We start from the raw sequence: 21,474 nt of genomic DNA, 5'->3' as shown, positions 1-21,474 counted from the left end.
CCTTGACACACATTTTTTGCAATAATTAATAAATAAGTTATCAATACATTACGGTGCCAACACTTTAGTGCTGAAGACTAGATTTTTTGATTGTATGCCTGATTAGATCAATAGTCGATAAGTTGATTTCATCAACCTTTTTTTTTTTTTTTTGATTGATTGATTGATTGACCACTTTATAGTATGATTAGGAACATAGATTTGAATCTGCAGCATTACATCAAATGAAAGTGACTCCATATAAACAATAACTCTTAAACAAAAGTTTGGTCTATATTCAAAAGACAAATGAAAATCTACTTTGGGAAAACAATGAACTTTGCACAGTGTTTTTAAGACATTCCAAACCAGTATTCTACCACAACCATTATTATTACTGATATTGATATCACGATTTATTCATTAAGAATTCTTCTTAAAATAAAATAAAATAAAATTGAAAAATTAAAAAGAGCTTTTTTTCTGTTTTTTTTTTCTGTTTTTTTTTTTTTTAATCATTATAAACGCTACACATTTCTATTGGGATGTCTATGAAGGTGTTAGTGACTTTATTAATAATGTTTCTTATTGTTTCTTTAAAAAACTATTGATATTAAAGATGCCACAGTTATTATTATTATTTTTTTTGTTGGATTTGCCCTGATCCTTAGGGACCTATGTCTTTCTTGTCTCTCTCTTGGGTGATTTACAGGTGAGAAAGAAAAGAAAAACTAGGAATGACTGACTGAGACTCAGTCTCCTTGAGTTGGACTCAATGTTGTTGAAATGTTTCATTCCATATATGAAAACCAGACCTCAATCCTTCTTAATGTCTCCTCAGTGATTGTGATCCAATTTCATCCAAAAAAAAGTCATAGTGGTATTTATGATGTAAACACTGCAATTTGTTCTCTGTCAACTGGCCATCTGTTCTCATGCTTCTAGAAAGATCCGCTCTTTCAGGCGCAACAGACAGGTCACAGAAATTGCTGCCACAATGTTCCAGAACTATCTTACCTTACCTAGTTTATACATAAATCGGAATATATTGTATATATGAAATATAATTTCCTTTGTTGTAGAATTCCCCTAAAAATAAATACAGCACCAGGCACTGAGACAAAATGAAGTAGAAGAAATCTTGTTCACTAGAAGACTGCCAGACCTAGCTGACAGCATATGTGGGGAGAATATTATTTGCTCTGTTCTGTATTGTTAACAATGGTCATCATCAGTACCATTTAGTCATCACAGCATACTGTGCATAAAACCTGGTAAATGTATGGCAAGATATTATGTCATCCATTTGGTTTATGGTGCAAGAGTTGCCAAAATGCAAAAAAACATTTTTGTCAGATGGATATTGTAGACTACATCTAGCTTTTATGTTAAGCCAGCCTTTCCTTCGTTTAACACAAGATATTATATTAGTACAAAAAATATCTCATTATTATACAGTTTAATGTTTCTTTTTTTTTGCTTTTCCTGTTCTAATGATTACCATTTCAGATGCTTTTGACATGGGAATGCCTCACAGTAGAAAGAAATATAACTTGGCAATTACCTTAAATGACAAAAATAAAGAAAAATATATATATAAAAAGAAACCAGCAGTCAAGAAGGCCTCTGGACCCCTGAAGGCTAAGACTAGCATAGAATACTGGATATATATCTGTGTGCAAGTCTGTGACTATGTATGAAACTAGGACATGATGTCCTTGTGTTGGAAAGAACATGATCAGCCTCATTTTAGTTTTCTGTGTCTAATTTTGCCAATAGATCCTTGATTCCGGCTCTATGTTCCTCTGGGGAATTTGAAATCGCTTAGTTCTTCACAAGCTTCTCCCCGGCCTTGTGCAACTCCTCCTGCATCATGTCTGATAGATCCTTTGTCATGCCCTGCTGATAGGAGTTAGCTTCAAGGTCGCTGTTTGTTTCCAGGCCATCTTCTATTTCTTTTGTTTCATGATCATCTATATTATCCAGTTTGCCATCTCCTAGTTTAAGCCCTTGCTTTGGAGGTTCCATCTCTAGGTCTCCATCTTCCAGACTGACCCCATTTTTAGACCTTGACCTGTATTTTATCCAGTCATCCATGGCCATGATTTCATCCCCTTCACTGAGGAACTTCCACAGTGCCAAAGGGTCATGGTTCATTCCATACAGGGTTAGCCTGGGAGCGTTATTGTCATTTGTTACAAGGCCACCCCTTTTACGACGGGACTTGCTGGTGTGGTTAACTTGAAGATGCATTGCCATCAGCTCAGAAGAAGATGTTCGAAATGGACAAAACACACATTGATTTAGAATATCTCCATCTCCTTTTGTTCCCCCTGTTGGACTATCAGAGCTGCTTACTACCCCTCCAACTTGCTCCAGCGCACCTACACTAGACACAGGGCGGCGAGAAAGGTCTAGGGGTCCACATTCTTGGGAAGCACTAGAGTTGACGTTGCCTTGATATCCATTAGTTGGCATCATACGACTTGTAACAAGTGGCTTACGTCTAGATATTTTGGGTATTTTTGGAGGAGGTGTCTCACCTCTCCATCCACCTTCTAGTCCTCCTGGGTACAGTTCCTGCATCATCCCAGACAGAAAACGATACTGACTCTCCAAATTTCTTTCCTTTTGAGCATCTCTGGACTTCAGATGACTCTCTTTCTTTTCAGCAGATCCAGGGGCCAAGGTCTGGCTGTGTCTGAATGTAGGAAATGAGCCCTGGTTTGCAGCTGAGGGTCGATGCTGTTTCTCTCGTGGAGAACCAGTCAGTGAGGGAGGATGGCTTGAAGATGAGGAACTAGGAGAGTTTGCCATGGCATTTCTCTCACGATGGTGCCGTTGTAGATGGTATTTAAGGGATCCAGACTGGGTGCCAGCATAGTCACAGTGGGGACATTTATATGGTCTCTCACCTAAAAGAGTACATACATCAAAATACTGATTACAGTTTGCAGTTTTGTTCCATAACAGCAGATGGCACTCTTTGTCATCTTCGACCGTCTGAATTTCTTTGTAAATATTAACTGTTAAGTGATTGCTATGTTAGAAATACTTCAGATGAGAGAGTAAATATATTGCTATAGTTAGTATACTATATGCAATACATGTATCACTTAATTTTTTGTAGCAGACTCACCTGTGTGCACACGTAGGTGTACTTTGAGGTGATGGGAAGAGCGGAAAGATTTACCACAGTAGGGGCAATCCTTCATTCCTGTACCTCGCACCCGCTCCCTTGAAGGTCCAAATGATGATCCTCTGAGACCACTGTCCCCTGGGGTAAAAATAAAAAGATTTAATACTATAATGTAAAAAAGAATTTACCCACTACATTGTTGAATTAGAACATATATTACTTACTTATATTAATTCTATTGTTAGACCAGAAGGGAAAGGAAACATCAGTGACATCAACATAAAACATTTGGGGTCTCATTAAGCTTAAGTATTTGGTTAGAAACAGCATGAAACTGTTTGAATCCCTGAGAAATTATGCAAAAGTCATAACATACAACAAAAACAAAAGCATATTAATAAAATCAATAATTAATAATTAAATATATATTTTATTTAATTATCCTTACCAGAGAGGTGTGCTATAGAAGACTGGAAACCCCCGGGTGTCCCCACTCCAGATTGGAGCTGTTGAGAATCTTGTCTGCCTTCATTTCTGTGCCCTCGTCCTTCTCCTGCTTGGAGTCCAGCAGCTTTTTGTACACCATCCTCTTCTTTTCTCCCAAGCACACTTCGATACTTCTGTGGTCTCTGAGAATGAACACGAGCATGAGCCACTACCTGTTGAAGATTCTGGAAAAGCTTGCCACAGTCAGGACACTCCCAAGGGGCCCTGGAAGAATCCATGTCTTCTTTAAAGCCAAGGCCACCTAAGTAGGCATGCATCTGGTCAGTTTCCCCAACAACAGAGCCTTGTGAGGAAGGGTATTGGTGCTGCACCTGGGACCTCTGCTGCTGCTGACTCTGCTGCACTGCTGCCAGTCTATGTGCAACCAGTTCCCACATAGCTGCCTGATCTCGTCCATCCAATACATCTGTTCCTCCTCTCTCTCCACCATTACCTATCTCTGCCACCTGCGCCACTGCCTGAAGGCGTTCCATGCAACTAGCACCACTGCTGTCATTTGGCAACCTGAGATAACCCCATACTGAAGATCTGCTTGATCCTTCACTGAATTCTGACCTCTCTGTCCGATTACCTGTCTTTGCACTTCCACCTGCCCCACTGTGTGCCAAGAGCACATTAGAATAGAGAGCCCCTAAAGCATGGCTCCTAGCAGGACCTTTGGAATGTTCAGACCCTGAAGGTCCCAAATCTCCTAGACCAGCCTTTAAGCCTAGTTTGTTGAGGTGCACCTTCATATGGTTCTTGAGGAACCAGGGCTCCTTAAAACCACGGCCACAAACCTGACACTTGTGGTCAAGAGAGGCTTTGTGCTTGCGCATATGACCCTTGAGGAACCAGGACTGGGTAAACCTCTGACCACAAGTCTCACAACGGAAGGCTGGAACAGCAGGTGCTTGTGATGAAGGTGTTTGTGGTTGCAATATGATTGGGCTGGAAGGGAAGACAGGATGTGGCAAAGGCTCATCAGGTGGGTGGCTTTCCTGTAGGTGAATAGCTAGGCGTTCCTCCTTATTGGCTGAGAAGGGGCACAGTGTACACTTGTAAGGGTTATGGAGAATCCGAACATGACGAGCTAGCTCAGAGGCTGTACGGAACTTACCCTTACATGCATGACAGCGGAAGGCAAGAGCTGCTACAGGAGGGTTGGGATCTTCCGTGAGGGCAGAAAAGGTTGAAGAGACTGGTGCATCTTCTGTTAGAGGTGGAGTCAGAGGTGTGGTTTCATCCATTTCAAACTGAGGGCTATCGACTGTTTGACAAGAGTCCTCTGGTATGCTCTCTTCTCTCTGATTTAGGTGAAAGGACTTATATATGGAACTGGGATTGAGTTTCCTGTGTTTTTGAATAACAGTGTCACTCAAATGGTTTTTTTCCAGTTTAACATGTGAAGTTTTGTTCAGGGCAGTGGCATGGCGGTCCCTGTCCAAACTATGAGCTCGGGCATGCAGGGACAGAATGCTCTGAAAGCGGAACCTCTTCCCACAAACATGGCAAGGGAACCTGAGGGCTGGACCGCTGGTAGAACCTCCTTGAACAGCCATGCCTTCATTGTTGAAAAGCTGCAGGTCTAGTTCATCATTGCAGGTGGCACCATCCCCTGATGAAAGTACCTGCTCCAGTGCTCCAAACCCAGGCGCTGGTGCAGATGGAGTGGCTGGAGGACTGCTCTCTGAAGAGGGAGTACACAACTGCTCTTCCTCTGGAAACAGTGTAACAGCTGTATTGGGAGATGATGGACCTGACAGCTCCTCATCTTCATCTTCATCTTGCTGGTTGGTATCAGCAAAAGGTGACAGTTGTGTATAGGGGTTAGTTAGAGGGCTAGATTGAGCAGAGTGAGGGCTTTGGGGTAAGGTGTGAGGACTGTCATCTAGTGAGGGCATTGATGGAGGGGACAGGGGAACTTTAGAGGAGAGGGCAATCACACATTCTCTCGGAGAATCCATTCTCTGTGCCAGACAAAGAGTGAAAGGAGTCAAAAACGTCAAAAAGGTGGCATGCCCACATGCCTAAATATGACCATGCTTCTCTTATTTAGAAGAGTGTGTACTCACTAGTAGTGTGTGTATTCCATCATTTGATTCCTTAGATGAGAGAGGGTGCAGTTCTGAAAGGGTTTCTGACACCACCTGCAAAACATAAACAAGTGTGTATGCTTATACACTAGAAACATTTTTTTCCGATTATAAGGAAAATTATTTTACTGCCATTTTGGATAGTATTCTATATAATATGACCATATGAGTGTTTGTTGTGGGTCTTGATTAAACAAATATGCATGCATGAATAATAGTAAAAGCTTAGGGTACAGCAGGACACAACATATCCTAAACAGGATGGGCGCGATATGTTTTGATTTCCCCACACACCCTTCCTGTACGTACACACACACACACACACACATACAGACACATATATATACAGTAGCTGTTTAAATAAGAAAGAAATTATAATCTATTACCCACTCTCACAACCCACAACTGCCACAACCCAATCACAGTTCTTCACTGACACGTACATGCAGACATATACACACCAGGACAAGAAATATGCTCTGTATGAGGACATGTCCAGACATAGCATGAACAAATGCTGAAAGAAAATTGAGCTCATTGATAATTGTGGCAAAAATCTGCTGAATAGATGAACATGTGTGGGTGCATCTGTGTTTCCGTATGTGTGAGTCACAGTTTGTGACAGTTTGTGTTTTTCTGTGTCGATGACAGTATGTTTCTATTTTTGCACAGAGACTGTGCATATGAATATAAGTAATTGTTTAAATGCGATTGTGTGCATATGAGAAACGTGGCCAGTTGACATTTTGGTTCAATCACGTATCTGTCGCTACAATATCAGTAGCACTCTCTCCTGCCCTCCTTCTCTCCTCTTTAATACACCATTATTGCTAATTCTTTTCTTTCCATCTTTTCACCTCGATAGACTCCCATCCCCCTCTCCTTTTCTCTCTCTTTCTCTCCTCCTCCCTCTATTACTCACTAATTTTCTTTCATTCTCTCTCTCTTGCATCGTTGCCAATTGGCACTATGCCAGGGAATGCTGCTATCAGCTGGTAGATTGGGGCCTCATAACATGGCGAAGGGAGAAGAGAAAGAAGGAGCGAGACAGACGGAGAAAGGGAGAGAGGGGGGGTTGGAAAAGAGACTCACATCTGAATGAGCCATATTTGAGTGGTAATTTTCTCATGAAAAAGGGGGCATGAAGCATTCCCAGCATTAGAGTAGAGGATGTTGAACCTCTTTGGTCTGATGGTATTATTTTCATATGAATATTGTTTGTGCCAATGCATTGTTCTGCCATGACAGATTATGTTTGTGTCTGACCAGGCCTGTCATTCTAATAATGGTTTTTTTTTTTTTTTGCCTGAATTTGGATAGAAGGAGTGATAAGGTGCTAGACAGAGGGGGGAGGGGAAAGATGAAGGCAGGAGAGTGATAAAGCAGCACGCACAAATAATATACACGCACACACACAAATACACACAAACACACACATTTGCAATATGGCAGCAAGTCACCAGATGATTCATGCATGCTAAACACCCTTGTCCAAATGGCCACATGGTACATAACACTGGAACAACATAGTTTTTGTCAACTACTACTTACAAAGAAAAACTAAATTAGGACAGTATGTGTTTTCAAATTAAAATATGAGCAAAGATACAGAAGCAGATACCGATACAGACCGTGGAATTGCACTACACCTATGCTTTGGTTTTGCTCTCAGGAGCTGCACTTAATCAACATCCTCCAGACATCAATCTTGCAAGTAAATATCATACAGGACACAGCCCTTCATACAATTCAAAGCTTATACCTATTGAATGTACTTTTCAAAGTACAGACCAAATATTCCTACTTGCGTAACATCTATAATGACTATAATAACAGCTATAATCAATGTAATTATACAATAGTAACATGAGCAGGGTTAATAGCATCTGAATTGCTCACTGTAAGCCTCCCTATATATAACAGAAATGGGCATAAATTGGAAAAAAGCTGACATTTATATTGCTAAAAACCATCCTAACATCATTTCAATCAAGGGATTGCTTAACTCTGAGAAACAGATTTTTATGGCGACTTTACAATCTTGAGTAGGGCTCTTGTTTGTTAATAATATTTTGAAAACTATATACCTCAGTGATCCCTACAGTATTCCTAGTCATATTTGAGGACTTGAAACCAGAAAGTATACATAGGTGATTCAGATACAGGAATGTTAATATAGAAATAGATGCATTCCTAGTTTATTAGATCACACATTTACTGGATTCGCTGTTCTAAATCTGTATACTCTGTAACCATGTAATGTATCTAAAGGATGAACAAGCGGCTATTCATGCAGTGTGTAACAGATGCCCTTGAGAAAATTTATGTGAAAAGGGTGTGTGTGTGTGCTCGTGTGTCTTCGTGGGTGTGTTGATGTGCCTTTATGTGTCTATGTCTCTGCCTGAACCAAAATGTTTGGGTATGGACTATACTATGTTCATTTTTGTTTTTGTATGTGTATATTTGTGTGTATGGACTTTGGGAATTGGCCTAATGTCACAGGGCAAACTTACACTTCATTTCCTTTTTTTAAAATGTATTTATTTATTTATTTTAGCCTGAACTTAAGTCTTTGCTTACCCCTCACTCTCCTGTTTTTCTTTTGCACATCCATAAAATACACCAGTGACTCTGAAATACACTCATCACTTTTCTTTCCCCATCTGTCTCAGGCTGCCAGTGTGTTTACTTTCAGTACTCAGTACTTAGTTTGGTAGTTGGTGGTTTCATTTCATCTAACAACAAGCATTAAAGGAGCACTTACAATGGGCCTCATTTATCATTCAACTTTTAGGCCAGGGCTCAAGGTCAGCTCCAAAGAATATGCCATTATATTATAGAGTCAAAATAAATGTAATTTATTTCAAACTCTAAAAACATTTTTGTTTTACACCATTTCTAACACCTAATTTTGAAAAGACCCGATACCTGTTGCTACTTCACATAGCCTTGCTTTTTGCGGTGAGTAGACAGGCAGCTACTAAGAATGACATGTTTCTATGCTTGTTGGAGTGAATCTGTGTTAACAGCATTTGTGTTACAGTCAATAAATTGCCAGTGTAGCTGGTTTAAATATATATAAACATTAATGGTTCCATAAAATGTATAGAATCTCACGGAGTATGTCTAATAATTCTGAGTTTATTTAAAGCTTAGGAAAGCAGGTGGAACTTTTTCAAGGTTCTTTACTGTCAATACCACCATATGTGCAGACATATAGAGGAATCGAAATACCGTTTCTCTTCTCTCGTCAGTATTTTGAAGTGTGTGGGCTTGTTAAGGTTGATAGGATTGGAAATGCAAATCCACATTAATCACACAACTATGAGTGCTGACGTGGCAAAGCACTACTTTCATTTGTTGAAATGATTAAAGATACTGCATGGCATTAATTTGCAATTTCCAAAAACAGTTTACATCCACGTCACCTTAATACCGACTTACTAGACTTAATATTTGCTGTAATCATCAAGACTGCTCTGTACTCATCCCAGGATGCTCATTCACACTGTGTTCATAGTGAACAAACAGCCTTTTAAACATAGTACTTTTTTCTTTACTCTTCTCCAGGTGTGTACTGTAATGTTTCAAAATCCCAACGTCTGGTCTGTCTGGTGTCACCCAGCTGTTAAGTCTGGTTCCTATTAATGTTTCTACTTTATTTAATCTCAGTGAGTATCTTTTTGCCATGTTTGCCTCTCCTTAACATATTAGGCACCTAAATTCATCTAGGATTCTGTGAAGCTGCTTTGTGAACATGTGTATTATTAAAAACACTATACAAATAAAACAGATGTTAGTACTAAACCCCTGAACTCCAAGGGACATTGGAGGGTTCCACGCCTTCACTCCTGAGACTTGCATCATAATATTAAGTGTTTTTTCATCCAGATACTGTGTCAGGGACTTGGATAAAGCACCTAAAAGATTCATTCTGAGTAAGTAAAGTAAAATGCTGAGCCCCAACACCTGCCCTTAAAAGGTATAAATGAGAAGCAACAATCTTGAATACCTATGTAAACTGAAGAAATTAAGGCATTGATTTGTATATCTATGTCAGGGTGTATAAATATACACAGAGCAAGCCATATAAGTCCTTCCACTGACCCTCCCTCTTTAATTCTTTATGCGTTGTTAACTAAAGATAGCCCTTGCTCATTTACTACTCTGAAAAAATAACTCAGCTCAAACTGCAAGCCTGTGGCATTTTTTGCAATATGTGCAAAGTGCTTTCCACAGACCCAGGAGGGATGTAAGAGAAGTAGCGCTTCCTCTGTGGGGGAGAACGAGCAGATCTACTTCCAGCTGAGTGTTAATTGCCCAATTAAACCAATCAGAACTTTCATTAGTAAAGTCGACTTTATGGTTCCAACAGATGCAACCCTGAAATGCATCTGGCTACTGTTTTAAAAAAGAAACGCTGAAATGAAGCTGTAGTCACATTTCCGCTCTAGGGCGACGATCTTGCTGTAAGTTCTCACTTATCCCAGGGGTTCTTAAACATTTTGCAGCCAAACACACCTTTAATGTTACACAGACCCCCTCCAACTATTCAAATATTAGACTTATTATTTAAATCTGTACAGAAACTTTTGGCCATTTATTATAACCATAGAGCTTTTTATTTCTGAAATATCCACCAGTAGAACAGGTTTGCTTGAAACTGACTTTATTTAAAGGCCTAGTTTTACTCTCAGATTAAAGGGTACTAAACTGTATTTTTCCTTATTAATGGGATGGTACCATTAATGATACTTCTTTAGTACCTTTATTATGTATGTTGTATGTACTGTTTCTTTAAACCTTTACTCTGAAAAATGAGCCATGATCCACATTTGCACCATAAATCATTTTGAAATGTAGACACTATATCCATGTTTCCAGGTCCTGAAAGATTACTGTGACTAGGTACAGTTCAGCACTACATTTTTTCTCAGATCTCAGATTGTGCTTTTGAGTTACTAAAGTTTTGGCTAAGTGACCAGTCCAACAGGCTAACGAGTATAAGATTTCAATAATAAATACCTTAACTTGGATAATAATGGGTTATGATTTCAAGCCCTAACAGATTAAAAAAAAAATTAGGCTATGAATCCCCAGGCTTCATGGACCCAATTTTAAGAATCATTGACCTACACTCTCAGAAAAATTACTAAATTGCACCATCAAGGATGCATCTTTCGTTCAAGTGCAATATAGTGAAAACATGGATATAGTGTGCCACAAAGTACCTACATGGACTGTAATTAGTTTGTAGAGTAAAGCTTAAAAGATACACTGAATGCATCTTTCTAGGACACTGTAAATATTAAAGGTACAAAAGGTACCCTCCTCTTGAGGGTAGCAACCTAGCCAAGGGGCAAGGATAGGTACAGTTTATTACGCTTTCTTTCTGAATTATTATTTATAAACCTGTGAGTTTTCCAGCTGACGTCAGCTCAGTTAACTTTAAGAACTCAATAAAGAAATAATAACTTTGATAAAAATGGGCTGTGATTTCCAGCCCTTATGAAGTGAGGAGGGGAAAAAAAAGGAGAAATTTATGGATCCCCTGGCTAGGAGCCCACTTTGAGAACTTACCTATACTATATATTTACTACACTATAAAAACACAATATTTCTGGAGGTTTTTTAGCTTTCTTCCTTGAAGGTGTCTCGAGGAGTGCGAATATTTCTGAAACATGAAAGGCTCGTGAAAGAAACCTTTATTTGAATAACAAGTGGCTTTTAGTCTTACGTTTTCAAGCTTATTTGTCACCTCACTTTTTTTTAAAAGGTTAGCTGGAAGCCTCAAGGGGGAAAAATAATACCCCCTGATGACTGCCTAGATTGTGTCACCTTCGAAAGTTAATAAGAAAAAAGAGCTACGTTTTAGAGGAAAAGCTGTAAATGCGGCTTTGGGACTGTATCCTACTTTAAGGAGCGGAGGGCGACATTTGATGACACGTCCGCTTTGCTTATCTCGAGAGGAATTTCCACCACGGCCTTTGGGCGTCAATAACGCGCAACCATTTTCAGTGGCTTTTTTGCCCTTCCCTCTCGCGGCCATCTCAATTTTTTAAGAAAAGAGAGAGAGAGAGAGGGAGAGAGAGAGGGAGAGAGAGAGATCTCATTAATAATATAAATAATGGCTCGCGAACAAACGAGTGCGCGCGCGAGCATCGGCTTTAACCAAATCACAAAACAACATAATGGTGTGTAGTGATTTTGGGTCTGATGCTCGTTGCACGCGATTCAAGTGATGTTTTTTGTTTTCTTTCTTTCTTTCTTTTCCCCCACATTTTTCCTTCCTGATTTTCTTTCGACAAAAGATAATGGGAGGAGGGGAGGAGGAGGGGGGGGGAAAGGGACACGAAGAAGGAGCAGCTGAAAAGTGCCATCACGGGTTTCATCTTGAATTTCGCTGCCAATATCGGTTCCAAGCATAACTCCGTGCTTCGTAGACCAACAGGCACTTTAAGAACTTTTGTTAGATTTCTGCCTTTAGGAAAAGGAATGTCGTTGCACGCATCCGTGCCATTTTTTCCCCCCTTCTTTACCTTAAATAGTAGCATGATGCATTTCGAAATAGCACTTACGGCTACTTATTTAGCAGCGCGCAGCGGGGGCATGCAGCAGCCGGAGCTCGTAGCCTTGTGTACGCTACTATAAAGAGGTGAGAATAGCCTAGGACAGACAAGTGGTCCTGCGTGCAATCGCAAGCTGTTATAACACTTTCCACTTCAGTTCGAAATTGCATCGCGTAAAACACCAACAGTTATGTTTTGGCTCACTATGGAATCATGCAGGTCAGCCATTTAGCGACATTACAGACTATAGGATGGATGATCATGCGACCTCGGTGCACTTCCATGACTCGGTTTCAACGCACAAATGGAAGAAACTGGTGCTAAAGATAAACTGCCCCATCACTTATCTGATGCATGCTTTTTTCCCCAACACAAGTAAGCGACACACATCGAAATCAACGACATAATGACTTACAATAATGTTTGTTTAACCGAGCAAGTTGGACGATGGTGTACAGGCTATAACTTGAGAAAAGTTCTTGCTTATTTTCAAGACATCAAGTTCAACATTACTTCAGGACACTTTTATTCCACGCCTAAGTTCCTCTTTGGGACATGCAAAAAATAAAAAAAAATAAAAAAAAAAATAAATAAAATCGCTCTCTCATTCTCGTTATTGCATGCAACACGCGCTCGAGACATTAAATTAAAGTTGTTGTTGTTTTTTTGTTTTTTTTTAAATCACCGATTCTATGATCATTTGTAACCCGAGCCCTCGTGCATAGCTTAACCCAGACCAGAGACTAAAAAGACAAGCACCCCATTCTGGTGGCAAGGGCAAGGCGCACATACATGACACACTCATTGACTGCTGAATTGTGCCTTGTGTGCGCTTACATGTATGATGTGCCCTGTAGGGATGCGCGAGCCGCCAATCACCCAGAGACGCCACATATCAAACCTTTTTTAAAAAAGCGCCAAGTGTATGTAGCACGAGAGCTGGGTGTTTTTTTCTCCATTATAGCCCGGATCAGCATCCCCCCCCAAAAAAAGTCGTCGTCGGTTATTTGTTGTTTATGAAGCCCACAGCAATCGCTACGTATCCGGGGAAAAAAATAATTACATGCGGAACATTGACAAACACATGATCATATAATCATTTATAAGTGCGCGCGCAGTGCAAATTAGCGAATAGTTTTAAATTTATAAGATATTTTGTGATGAAAGTGAGACTCAATGTACTTACGGGAGAGGCGGCGAGGAGATTAATGACAAGACACGTCATGATTACGTTTCGCTTGAATTAAATACATTACGAGTTGGGGGGGAAATGGAAATCGAGGTAGTTGTATACAAGCTTACGCCGTTCTTCCCCCTCCCTCTCTTTCTCTTTCTCTCTCTCTCTCTCTTCTCCTCCTCCCCTCTTCTTTTCTCACACGTCTCTCTCTCTCTCTCTCTTTTGCATTTTTTTTAAAGATCCATTTATTGTGCAGTCGTGAGTGAGTGAGTGAATGAGTGAATGAGACAGTGTGAGCGCCGATGAAGGACAGAAGTGGCTGAAGGTTGCAAACGCAATTATAAATGGACAGGTTTCCATTTTAAAAGCGTTCTCACGTGCAGGGCGCCCGAGCTCTCGTGCACACCCAAGCAAGTGCAGCTTACTGACAGCTCGATCGTTGCGATCACTGCGTTTGTCGTCCCGTGCACGTTCTATCAATTGCGATGGCAAACTTGTGCCAGATCTCCTCTTGCACATTGCAAGATCTGTTCTGAACTTTAACGCAAAGTGGGCAACTGTATAATCACAGTTTGTTTCAAAAAAAAAAAGCATGGTTATAATCGACACAACTTATATCACTCTAAAAGTAGCCGGTAGTCCACATGGAGTTGTTTCATGTGGGAAGTTTGGTGACAGAGAAAGTTTTTCTTTTTTTTCTTTTTCTGGGAAGCGTCCTTTCAGGCAGGAGGTTTTTAAGAGTCTCGCGTCACGTGAGTCCGCGCAGGTGCAGTAGCTTCTCTGTCCGGTCCGCTCCAACCTGTGTCCACTTCTTAAAGAGCGTTTTTTTTTTTTTGTTTTTTTTTTTATAAGCATGCCTTTATTATTTTCGTTTCATTATTTATGCACGTAATTATTTCAAGACTCTTGCGCAGAAGTATGAAACTTTAAGCAGTAAATTTAAATGCACTCACTTCAGACAGAGAAACAAACAAACAAACAAAACATTTTTCTTTAAATTGTGGACAGTCTGTTACCAAATCCAAGAGTAAAAACATTCGTTTGTTTTCTCCATTAATGCATTGCTTTTCATGGCACTTTTAAAGCTTTAAAACATTAGCAGTAAAACTAAATGTCTTAACAATCTTATTTTTTTTTATGAAAACATGCATAACTACATTTAGGCATTTTATTAAAATTTTAAATATTGTTTTATTTCTATACAGTATAGGTTTGTAAAATATAGATTCAGCTTTGTAAGTCTGTGGTAAGAAACTTGGTTGCTACACCACTGTTTGTCATTCTCAGACAGTTTCCTCTGTGCCATTTTACTCAGCCCACCTCGCAACACTTGACATGACGTTCCAAAATGGCCACCTGATTAATAAGCCCAATTCCAAATAGGACAAATAGGAAAACTGGCATCTCATGTAGGGGGCACATACTCATTGTCATTTATTTCAGTTTAGGAGCTAGGAGTTGCCATCCGCCTAATATTATATTAATATGTGCATGAACAGAGTTTATGTATATTGTTGATTGTCTATTGTGTGTGTGATACAGTAGCATGGCCACCCGCCCCTGACAGCTTTGATTGTTTTTTTTTTTTCTTTTTTTTTTTTGCTCCGCAGCAAAAATGCACCAATTAATATGCAGAGAGTGAGTGAGACAGAGACAAACAGAAAAAAAAAATACACGCAGGGGAGGAGGGAGGGAGGAGGGAGGGCATGAGGAGAAAGAAGAGGGACGATGGTAAGGGAAGATGAAATGAGAGATGATGAAGAACAAGGCGTAAAATAGAAAGAGTGATGGAGTGAGGTATGGAAATGGTGAGAGTTGGTGTATGGGAAAGATGTAGAAAAGAGAAAGGGATGGAAGGAGAGAAGGATGGGGTAATGTGAGGGGAATCAATATGTACATATTTAGTGGGAGATGGAGGGATCGATAGGGAAGGGGGAGAGGATGGGGCGAGGAGGGAGAGAAAGAGAGAGATGAGCGGATGGTGAAGGGGTGGAGTGATGTGGCAGTGGGCTGCTGTCTCTTTGTCGCAGTGTCAGGGGTATTGATACTGTAGTATTGCCATGACAATAGCACCACGGCGACGGCCATGACGACTCCGGGGAGCACAATGTGGCCACAAAAACTGAGGGCACTGAGGCATCACATATAGCTGAGAGACAGTGAGAGAGATGTGTGTGTGTGTGTGTGTTTGGGGGGGGGGGGGGGTCGGTAGCAGGTGCATGTCTAGAATTTTAGGGACAGATACATAATACTTGTCAGAAACAGTCATACTCTAGGCACACATTCCTTCAACATATATGATTGAATCCAAACTCCCCAATTTCAGTTTTATTGCTGAAGGGCATGAAATCTGATTGGACTACACTAAGGCATACATTCTCAGAAAAATACTACTAACCGGTACCTTTCCATGTTGCAAGAGTGGTACCCACATTCAAGCTACATCTTTTGTACTTTTAATGTACATATTTTACTTAGAATCCTGGATATAATGATTTAAGGTGCATAAAGGGGACTGTAATCATTTAATAGCTACATTGCACGAACCTTTTGAGGCAAAAGATACCTAGTCATAATACAAAATGTGTCAAGTGACAAGAAATGGTACAGTTTAGTACCATATTTTCTGTGAATGTACTTGCTATATCCCCTTGCAGTTTCAGTGATCACGTTTATTATATACATAGTTCATAGTTTTCAGCACTGTGCATGCTCTCGAAGATACAAACGGTCGCTTGTCAGCCTGGAAGTCAGTGTGAGTGGCCACCCCTTTCTCCCAGTATGATCTATAGTACCCTCCCCGCGCCCCTTCCCTCCTTAATATGATGTAAAAAGCTAATCGCATGCAAATGCCTGTTGTCCCGGTAACGGGGGACGAAAAATCCCTTTGATGTTTCACCCAGCTCATTCTCTCCACGTTCCCCTTTGTTCTGCCGAGTCTCGCTGCTTTGTCAACATAGCCCGTCTATCCCTCACTCTCCATTCCTTTCCCTCTCTATCTTCACCAATCTTTGGATATCTCTTCTCTATAACATTATCTCTCTCTCTCTCTCTCTCTCTCTCTCTCTAACCCCACAAACTCTCCTTTTTTCTCTTATCCTCTTTCTCTCCCAAACTTCTTTGTCCATAACCTTTGCTCTCTACAACATTCAGTCCCTCTCTTGCCCACTCTTCAGATTTCTAGTGAGACAAAAAAACTTCCCTGCTCTCAACCATTCCTCCATGTACAGCATCCCCCCCTCTCTCATTCTTTCACTCTTGTTCTCCGTCTCCCCTCTCTGTGCCTCTCTGTCTGAGCCCTCTCACCCTGTCATTACCCATCATCCCATCTACTGTCTTTTGCCCCGTCCTCTCTAAACCCCTTCCTGTTCTCACTGTGCTCTCCCTCCCTACATTCCTCCCCTCCCATTCGCTCTCTATCTCTTTCTCCATTAAATATCTGATCCCCTCTATTGACCACTCGGCCGCTGCCATTTTCACTGTGCCACTAATGTTTTCCAATATATATGTCCCATAATGCCTGGTGCCTTCATACCACAATGTGTGTTAAATGACAGTACACAACACACTAAAATGGCTGCAACAGACACTCGTTCGTGTCCAGTTTAATTCTTGGAGAAGAAAAAAATCACACTTATCAAGTGCAAAATACATAGCAACATAGCATGCAATTATTAAATCATTAAAAATAATAAGAGGTTTTGCATTACCAAAAAAATGTAAACATCAATATAATAAGAGTTATACTGAGAAGCTTACAAAAGGCACCTTGTTTCTTTGGTTAATGCTTGTATTTACAGTGAGGAACGATGAATCATGCCAAGGTATTTATAGTTATGAAGAGACCTGCTTTAAAAGCGCTGAATTGAACACATTTCCCACTGTGCAAAGTATATTTGGATTAAGTCTGGCTGTGGGTTTAGCTTCATTCCTCATGTAGCTTGCATGCACACTCATACCACCTCTTATATAAAACAACTTAATAATTCTCTAGATCAAGGGTTTTTTTTAGGAGCTTGACTGTTCCAAAATGGATTATGAGTGCTTGGTTAATGTCAGCTCTAACAAAGCAGGATTCAAACTCTTTATGGAGAGTCCTGGAATCCAGTGACTATACAAGATTAAGACTGTGTAAGGTTGAGTAGAATATAATAGAATATAGGAGGGTGGGGTGCACCAATTACATAACTCAAAGATTAAAGCAGAAACTCATAGCATTTCCTCTTATGCAAGCAATCTTTGGATTTGGCTGGTGGAGCTGCCATGACAATCAAAGCCAGCTGGATCATAATGCAACTCATAAACAGACAAAGGAAAAATCGACTCTTTTCACACAGTGGGAGAAACTGAGTGAGAGGTGGTGGGTATGTAAATTCATATGGGAGCTATGTGAATTCATATGGCGCTAAATATGGAACTAGTAACAATAACAATCAGAGCTGTGTGGAGAAAGCTGTTCAGCTCTCGAGAGTTTACTCAACTCTAACATACTCCTTTATTTATTTGAAGTGCTGGGGAAAAAAGGCCAACGTGGCAATTTCATCAACATTTACATCATGTTGTTTAGCGCAATATGTGAATGCTGCCTAGCACAGTTTTTTTTTTTTTACTGTTAATGAAGATAGTGCACACAATCGATTCACAATGTGCACAGCATCACCACAAATGAGCAACTATTCATTGTCCTGCAAATAGCCTTTCGGCCTTAAAAAAATAGGAGACACATTGTTTCCAAGTTGCAGTTGCTCATTAACACCACCTATTGGACAAAACCTGATTAAAAAAAGCACCTAGTATTCATTTAAGAATCTTTTGGCATTTCTGAAAGATTGCTTGAAATGTGGACGAATGGACAAATGTTCATCTCCTTTCTATGACCAGAATGATACAGAGCAGAAAGTCAGTTTGTCCCATTCAAATGTAGTCATGTCACTTGCATTATAAATAAAAAGCCAGTTCTTCCCAACATTTTTCACCCAGCGACATCTTTAAATGTAAATTATAGACCCCCTATTAGACATAATACATAATCCATCTAATCCAGTATTAGGTTAATTATTTAAATATGTACCGTAAGAATCAGGCTATTTATTATTAGAGTCAAGAATGTTTGTTCCTTAACTTTCTGTGAATAGGCTGACATATTTTTAACAAGTCAAAGAGGTTAAGATTTAACTCATTCAATTCAAGCAACCAGTTAAAGAGTCCAATAATTAAAGGAATGCAATAATGATAAGACTGGGTGGTTATCCCCCCCCCCCCGTATAAAAAAAATAAAAAAAATAAAAAATAAATAAATAAATGACCGCTTGGATATGCCTCAAAGACCACACTTCAAGAACCATGGTCCTAGATTACAGTCATTATGCGCTGCTGATCTGTTTTTAATTGTGCTTTGATTAGGTAATGGAAGGAAAAGTTGCATAGGGATTGAGGCCATAACCTTACACTTATTCAATTATTGTTCCCTTGAAATAAGACTTAACAGTTATATACATAACAGGATATGCACTAGAGAAAGAAAGTAAGTCTTCCTTAGTGAAACTGAAACAGGAAAATTGATTGATTTTTCTACAGAGAAAATAGGGGCTTTGCTCAACAGCATTTAATGTGACACGCTTTCTTTTTCTTGTTGCTATGGCACATGGCTACAGAAAATGTGATTAGATAATGCAATCTGTAAATTGTTTTTAGAATTTACAGCCTGTGGATTTGCATTATCTTTGAGCTTGTACCAATATAGCTATTGTCCCACTGAATAATAGGTAATTGACATTTAACATCAAATCTATACATTACACGGTAAAAAATAGGCCCATACAAAAGGGTTAAAACTGATAACACTCTTTGGTTAAAATGGGAAAAATAAAGCAAGTATTGAAGGAGCAAGAAAGGCAAAAATACACAGTAACTTATGGTATAATACTGAAGTCGTTCTTGGCAAGCAGCAAATCAGTTGGAGGCAGCAGTGCATGAAAGCCTGAAACACATTACCCTGCTACACGCTCCAGTACCTGGCGATTAGTTGCATACAGAGCAACTGCGAGAAGCAGAGCCAAGATGGCCTTGTGAATTGTAGCATGGCTTATAAAACACTAAAGCATTCAGTATACTGTGTCATGCTGTAATGTTGCTGAGACATCTTCCAGTCTGTGTTAAACATTTGTCCAGTTGAATCCAGGGAATTTCCCCCAAAGTGTTTCTGTTTAGAAGGAAGAGAAAAAGAAAAAAAAAATGGCTTAATTGTTTCACATATATCTATCTTATAACAAATTTCAGATTTCAAAAAAAACGTTTAGGAGGAAAAGGACTAACATTTGTAGTTCAGATGATATTCAAACAGATGTTGATGGTGATGAGCTCTAAACAAAAATAACAAAAGAAATCAGTTAGTAATTTAAATTACTTATAGTTATTTATTGACTGTATGACTCTGCACTGTCAGCAATGCTATACGGCTGTGAAACATCTCATGTAACAGTCTACAGAAACTAGACAGATCTACATATGCCTCTTGTTACATTCTCTTTGGACACTTTATTAGAAACACCTGCTCATGCATGAAAGTATACAATCAGCAAATCAACTGGCAACAGTGCACTGAATACAGATGTGTTAATGTTCAGTTACTGTTCACAGCAAACGTCAAAAAAAAGGGGGGGGGGTGATCTCACTGACTTTGACAATGCTATGGCATTGTTGGTACCAGACTGCTGATCTTGTATAATTACACACAGTAGTCTTCAGAGTTTAGGCAATTGTAACTCATAACCACGTTGTACAGCTGTGGTGAGCAGAAAAGCATTTCAGAATGTACAATGCATCAAATTTTCGGGCAGTGGTGGCTCAAGTGGTTAAGGCTCTGGGTCGTTGACTGGAAGATCAGGGGGTCAAGGCCCAGCACTGCCAAGTTGCCACTGTTGGGCCCTTGAGCAAGGCCCTTAACCCTCTCTGCTCCAGGGGTGCTGAATCATGGCTGACCCTGCGCTCTGACCCTAACCTCCAAGATCATGGCTGAATCATGGCTGACCCTAACCTCCAAGATCATGGCTGAATCATGGCTGACCCTAACCTCCAAGATCATGGCTGAATCATGGCTGACCCTAACCTCCAAGATCATGGCTGAATCATGGCTGACCCTGCACTCTGACCCTAACCTCCAAGGATGGGATATGCAAAGAAAGAATTTCACTGTGCTGTAATGTATATGTGACAAATAAAGGCTATAAAAAACCCTGAGAAGGATGGGTTGAACAGTAAAAGACCACATCAGGTTGCACTCCTGTTATCAAAACACACAAATCTGTGGCTACAAATTGGGAAAAAAATGTTACCTAGGCATGTCCAGGTGGTAAAGTTAGAATTTGGAAACAAAGCATGACCCATTATGCCCTGTGCATGGTTCAGGCTGGTGTTGGTTGTGTAACGGTGTGGGGAATTTTTTTCTTGGCACACACAGTACATAAGAATACCAGTTGAGCATTATTTGAATGCCACATCCTATCTGAGTATCGTTGGTGACCATGTGTGTCCCTTTATAGCTACAAATTTCACTAATTCAGGATGATATTGCACCATGCCACAGAACACAACTGGTCTCAAACTGGATCCATAAACGTGACATTGTACTTCAGTGGTCTCCTCAGTCAACAGATATGAATACAATAGATGATGAGTATCTGACAAATCTGCAGCATTTCTGTGACACAATCATATCAGCCTGAACAAAAGAACATTTTCAAAACTTTATGGAATTCAGGCCACAGAGCTGAGGCTGAGAGAGCAAATTGTTATCCTACCCAGTATTATTAGGGTGTCCCTAATGAAGAGGCCAGTGTATCTTTTAGCAATGTTTAAATGTAAAAATAAATCTATCATCATTAAATGTGTCTGTATGTGTATTGGTTGAAGTTCTTACTTGTGTATGGCCAGTTTGTCCTGAATCGTTCTTTGGTTCTCTTGTGATGGAGGGAGAACCCCCTTCCTTTTGACTTCCCACTGAGGAAGAGTCTGAACAGCTACTCTGAA

General features: G+C 40.0%; 2 protein-coding genes across 2 annotated transcripts in view; both read right to left on the bottom strand.

Annotated features, from left to right (window-relative positions):
• Positions 1–574: 574 nt before the first annotated feature.
• Positions 575–13,609, bottom strand: znf219 (zinc finger protein 219). Its single transcript, XM_058385151.1, has 5 exons — positions 13,456–13,609; positions 5,680–5,754; positions 3,567–5,574; positions 3,119–3,256; positions 575–2,894 (listed from the first exon to the last, which is right to left on the bottom strand). Exons 1-5 carry the CDS (start codon positions 13,492–13,494, stop codon positions 1,804–1,806), a joined length of 3,351 nt encoding a protein of 1,116 aa, XP_058241134.1. The 5' UTR covers positions 13,495–13,609; the 3' UTR covers positions 575–1,803.
• Positions 13,610–19,762: 6,153 nt separating this feature from the next.
• The window catches only part of arhgef40 (Rho guanine nucleotide exchange factor (GEF) 40), a 29,153-nt gene continuing 27,441 nt past the window's right edge, over positions 19,763–21,474 (bottom strand). The window contains exons 25-26 of the mRNA XM_058384495.1: positions 21,365–21,474; positions 19,763–19,808 (exon numbers count right to left, since the gene is read on the bottom strand). Coding sequence (XP_058240478.1) covers positions 19,782–19,808; positions 21,365–21,474 — 137 coding nt within the window. The 3' untranslated portion in view covers positions 19,763–19,781. The remainder of the gene's footprint in view (positions 19,809–21,364) is intronic.

Source organism: Hemibagrus wyckioides, linkage group LG29 (genome assembly GCF_019097595.1).
Source record: "Hemibagrus wyckioides isolate EC202008001 linkage group LG29, SWU_Hwy_1.0, whole genome shotgun sequence".
NCBI classification, from domain to species: domain Eukaryota; kingdom Metazoa; phylum Chordata; class Actinopteri; order Siluriformes; family Bagridae; genus Hemibagrus; species Hemibagrus wyckioides.
This window is presented reverse-complemented; position numbering and strand designations above follow the sequence as displayed.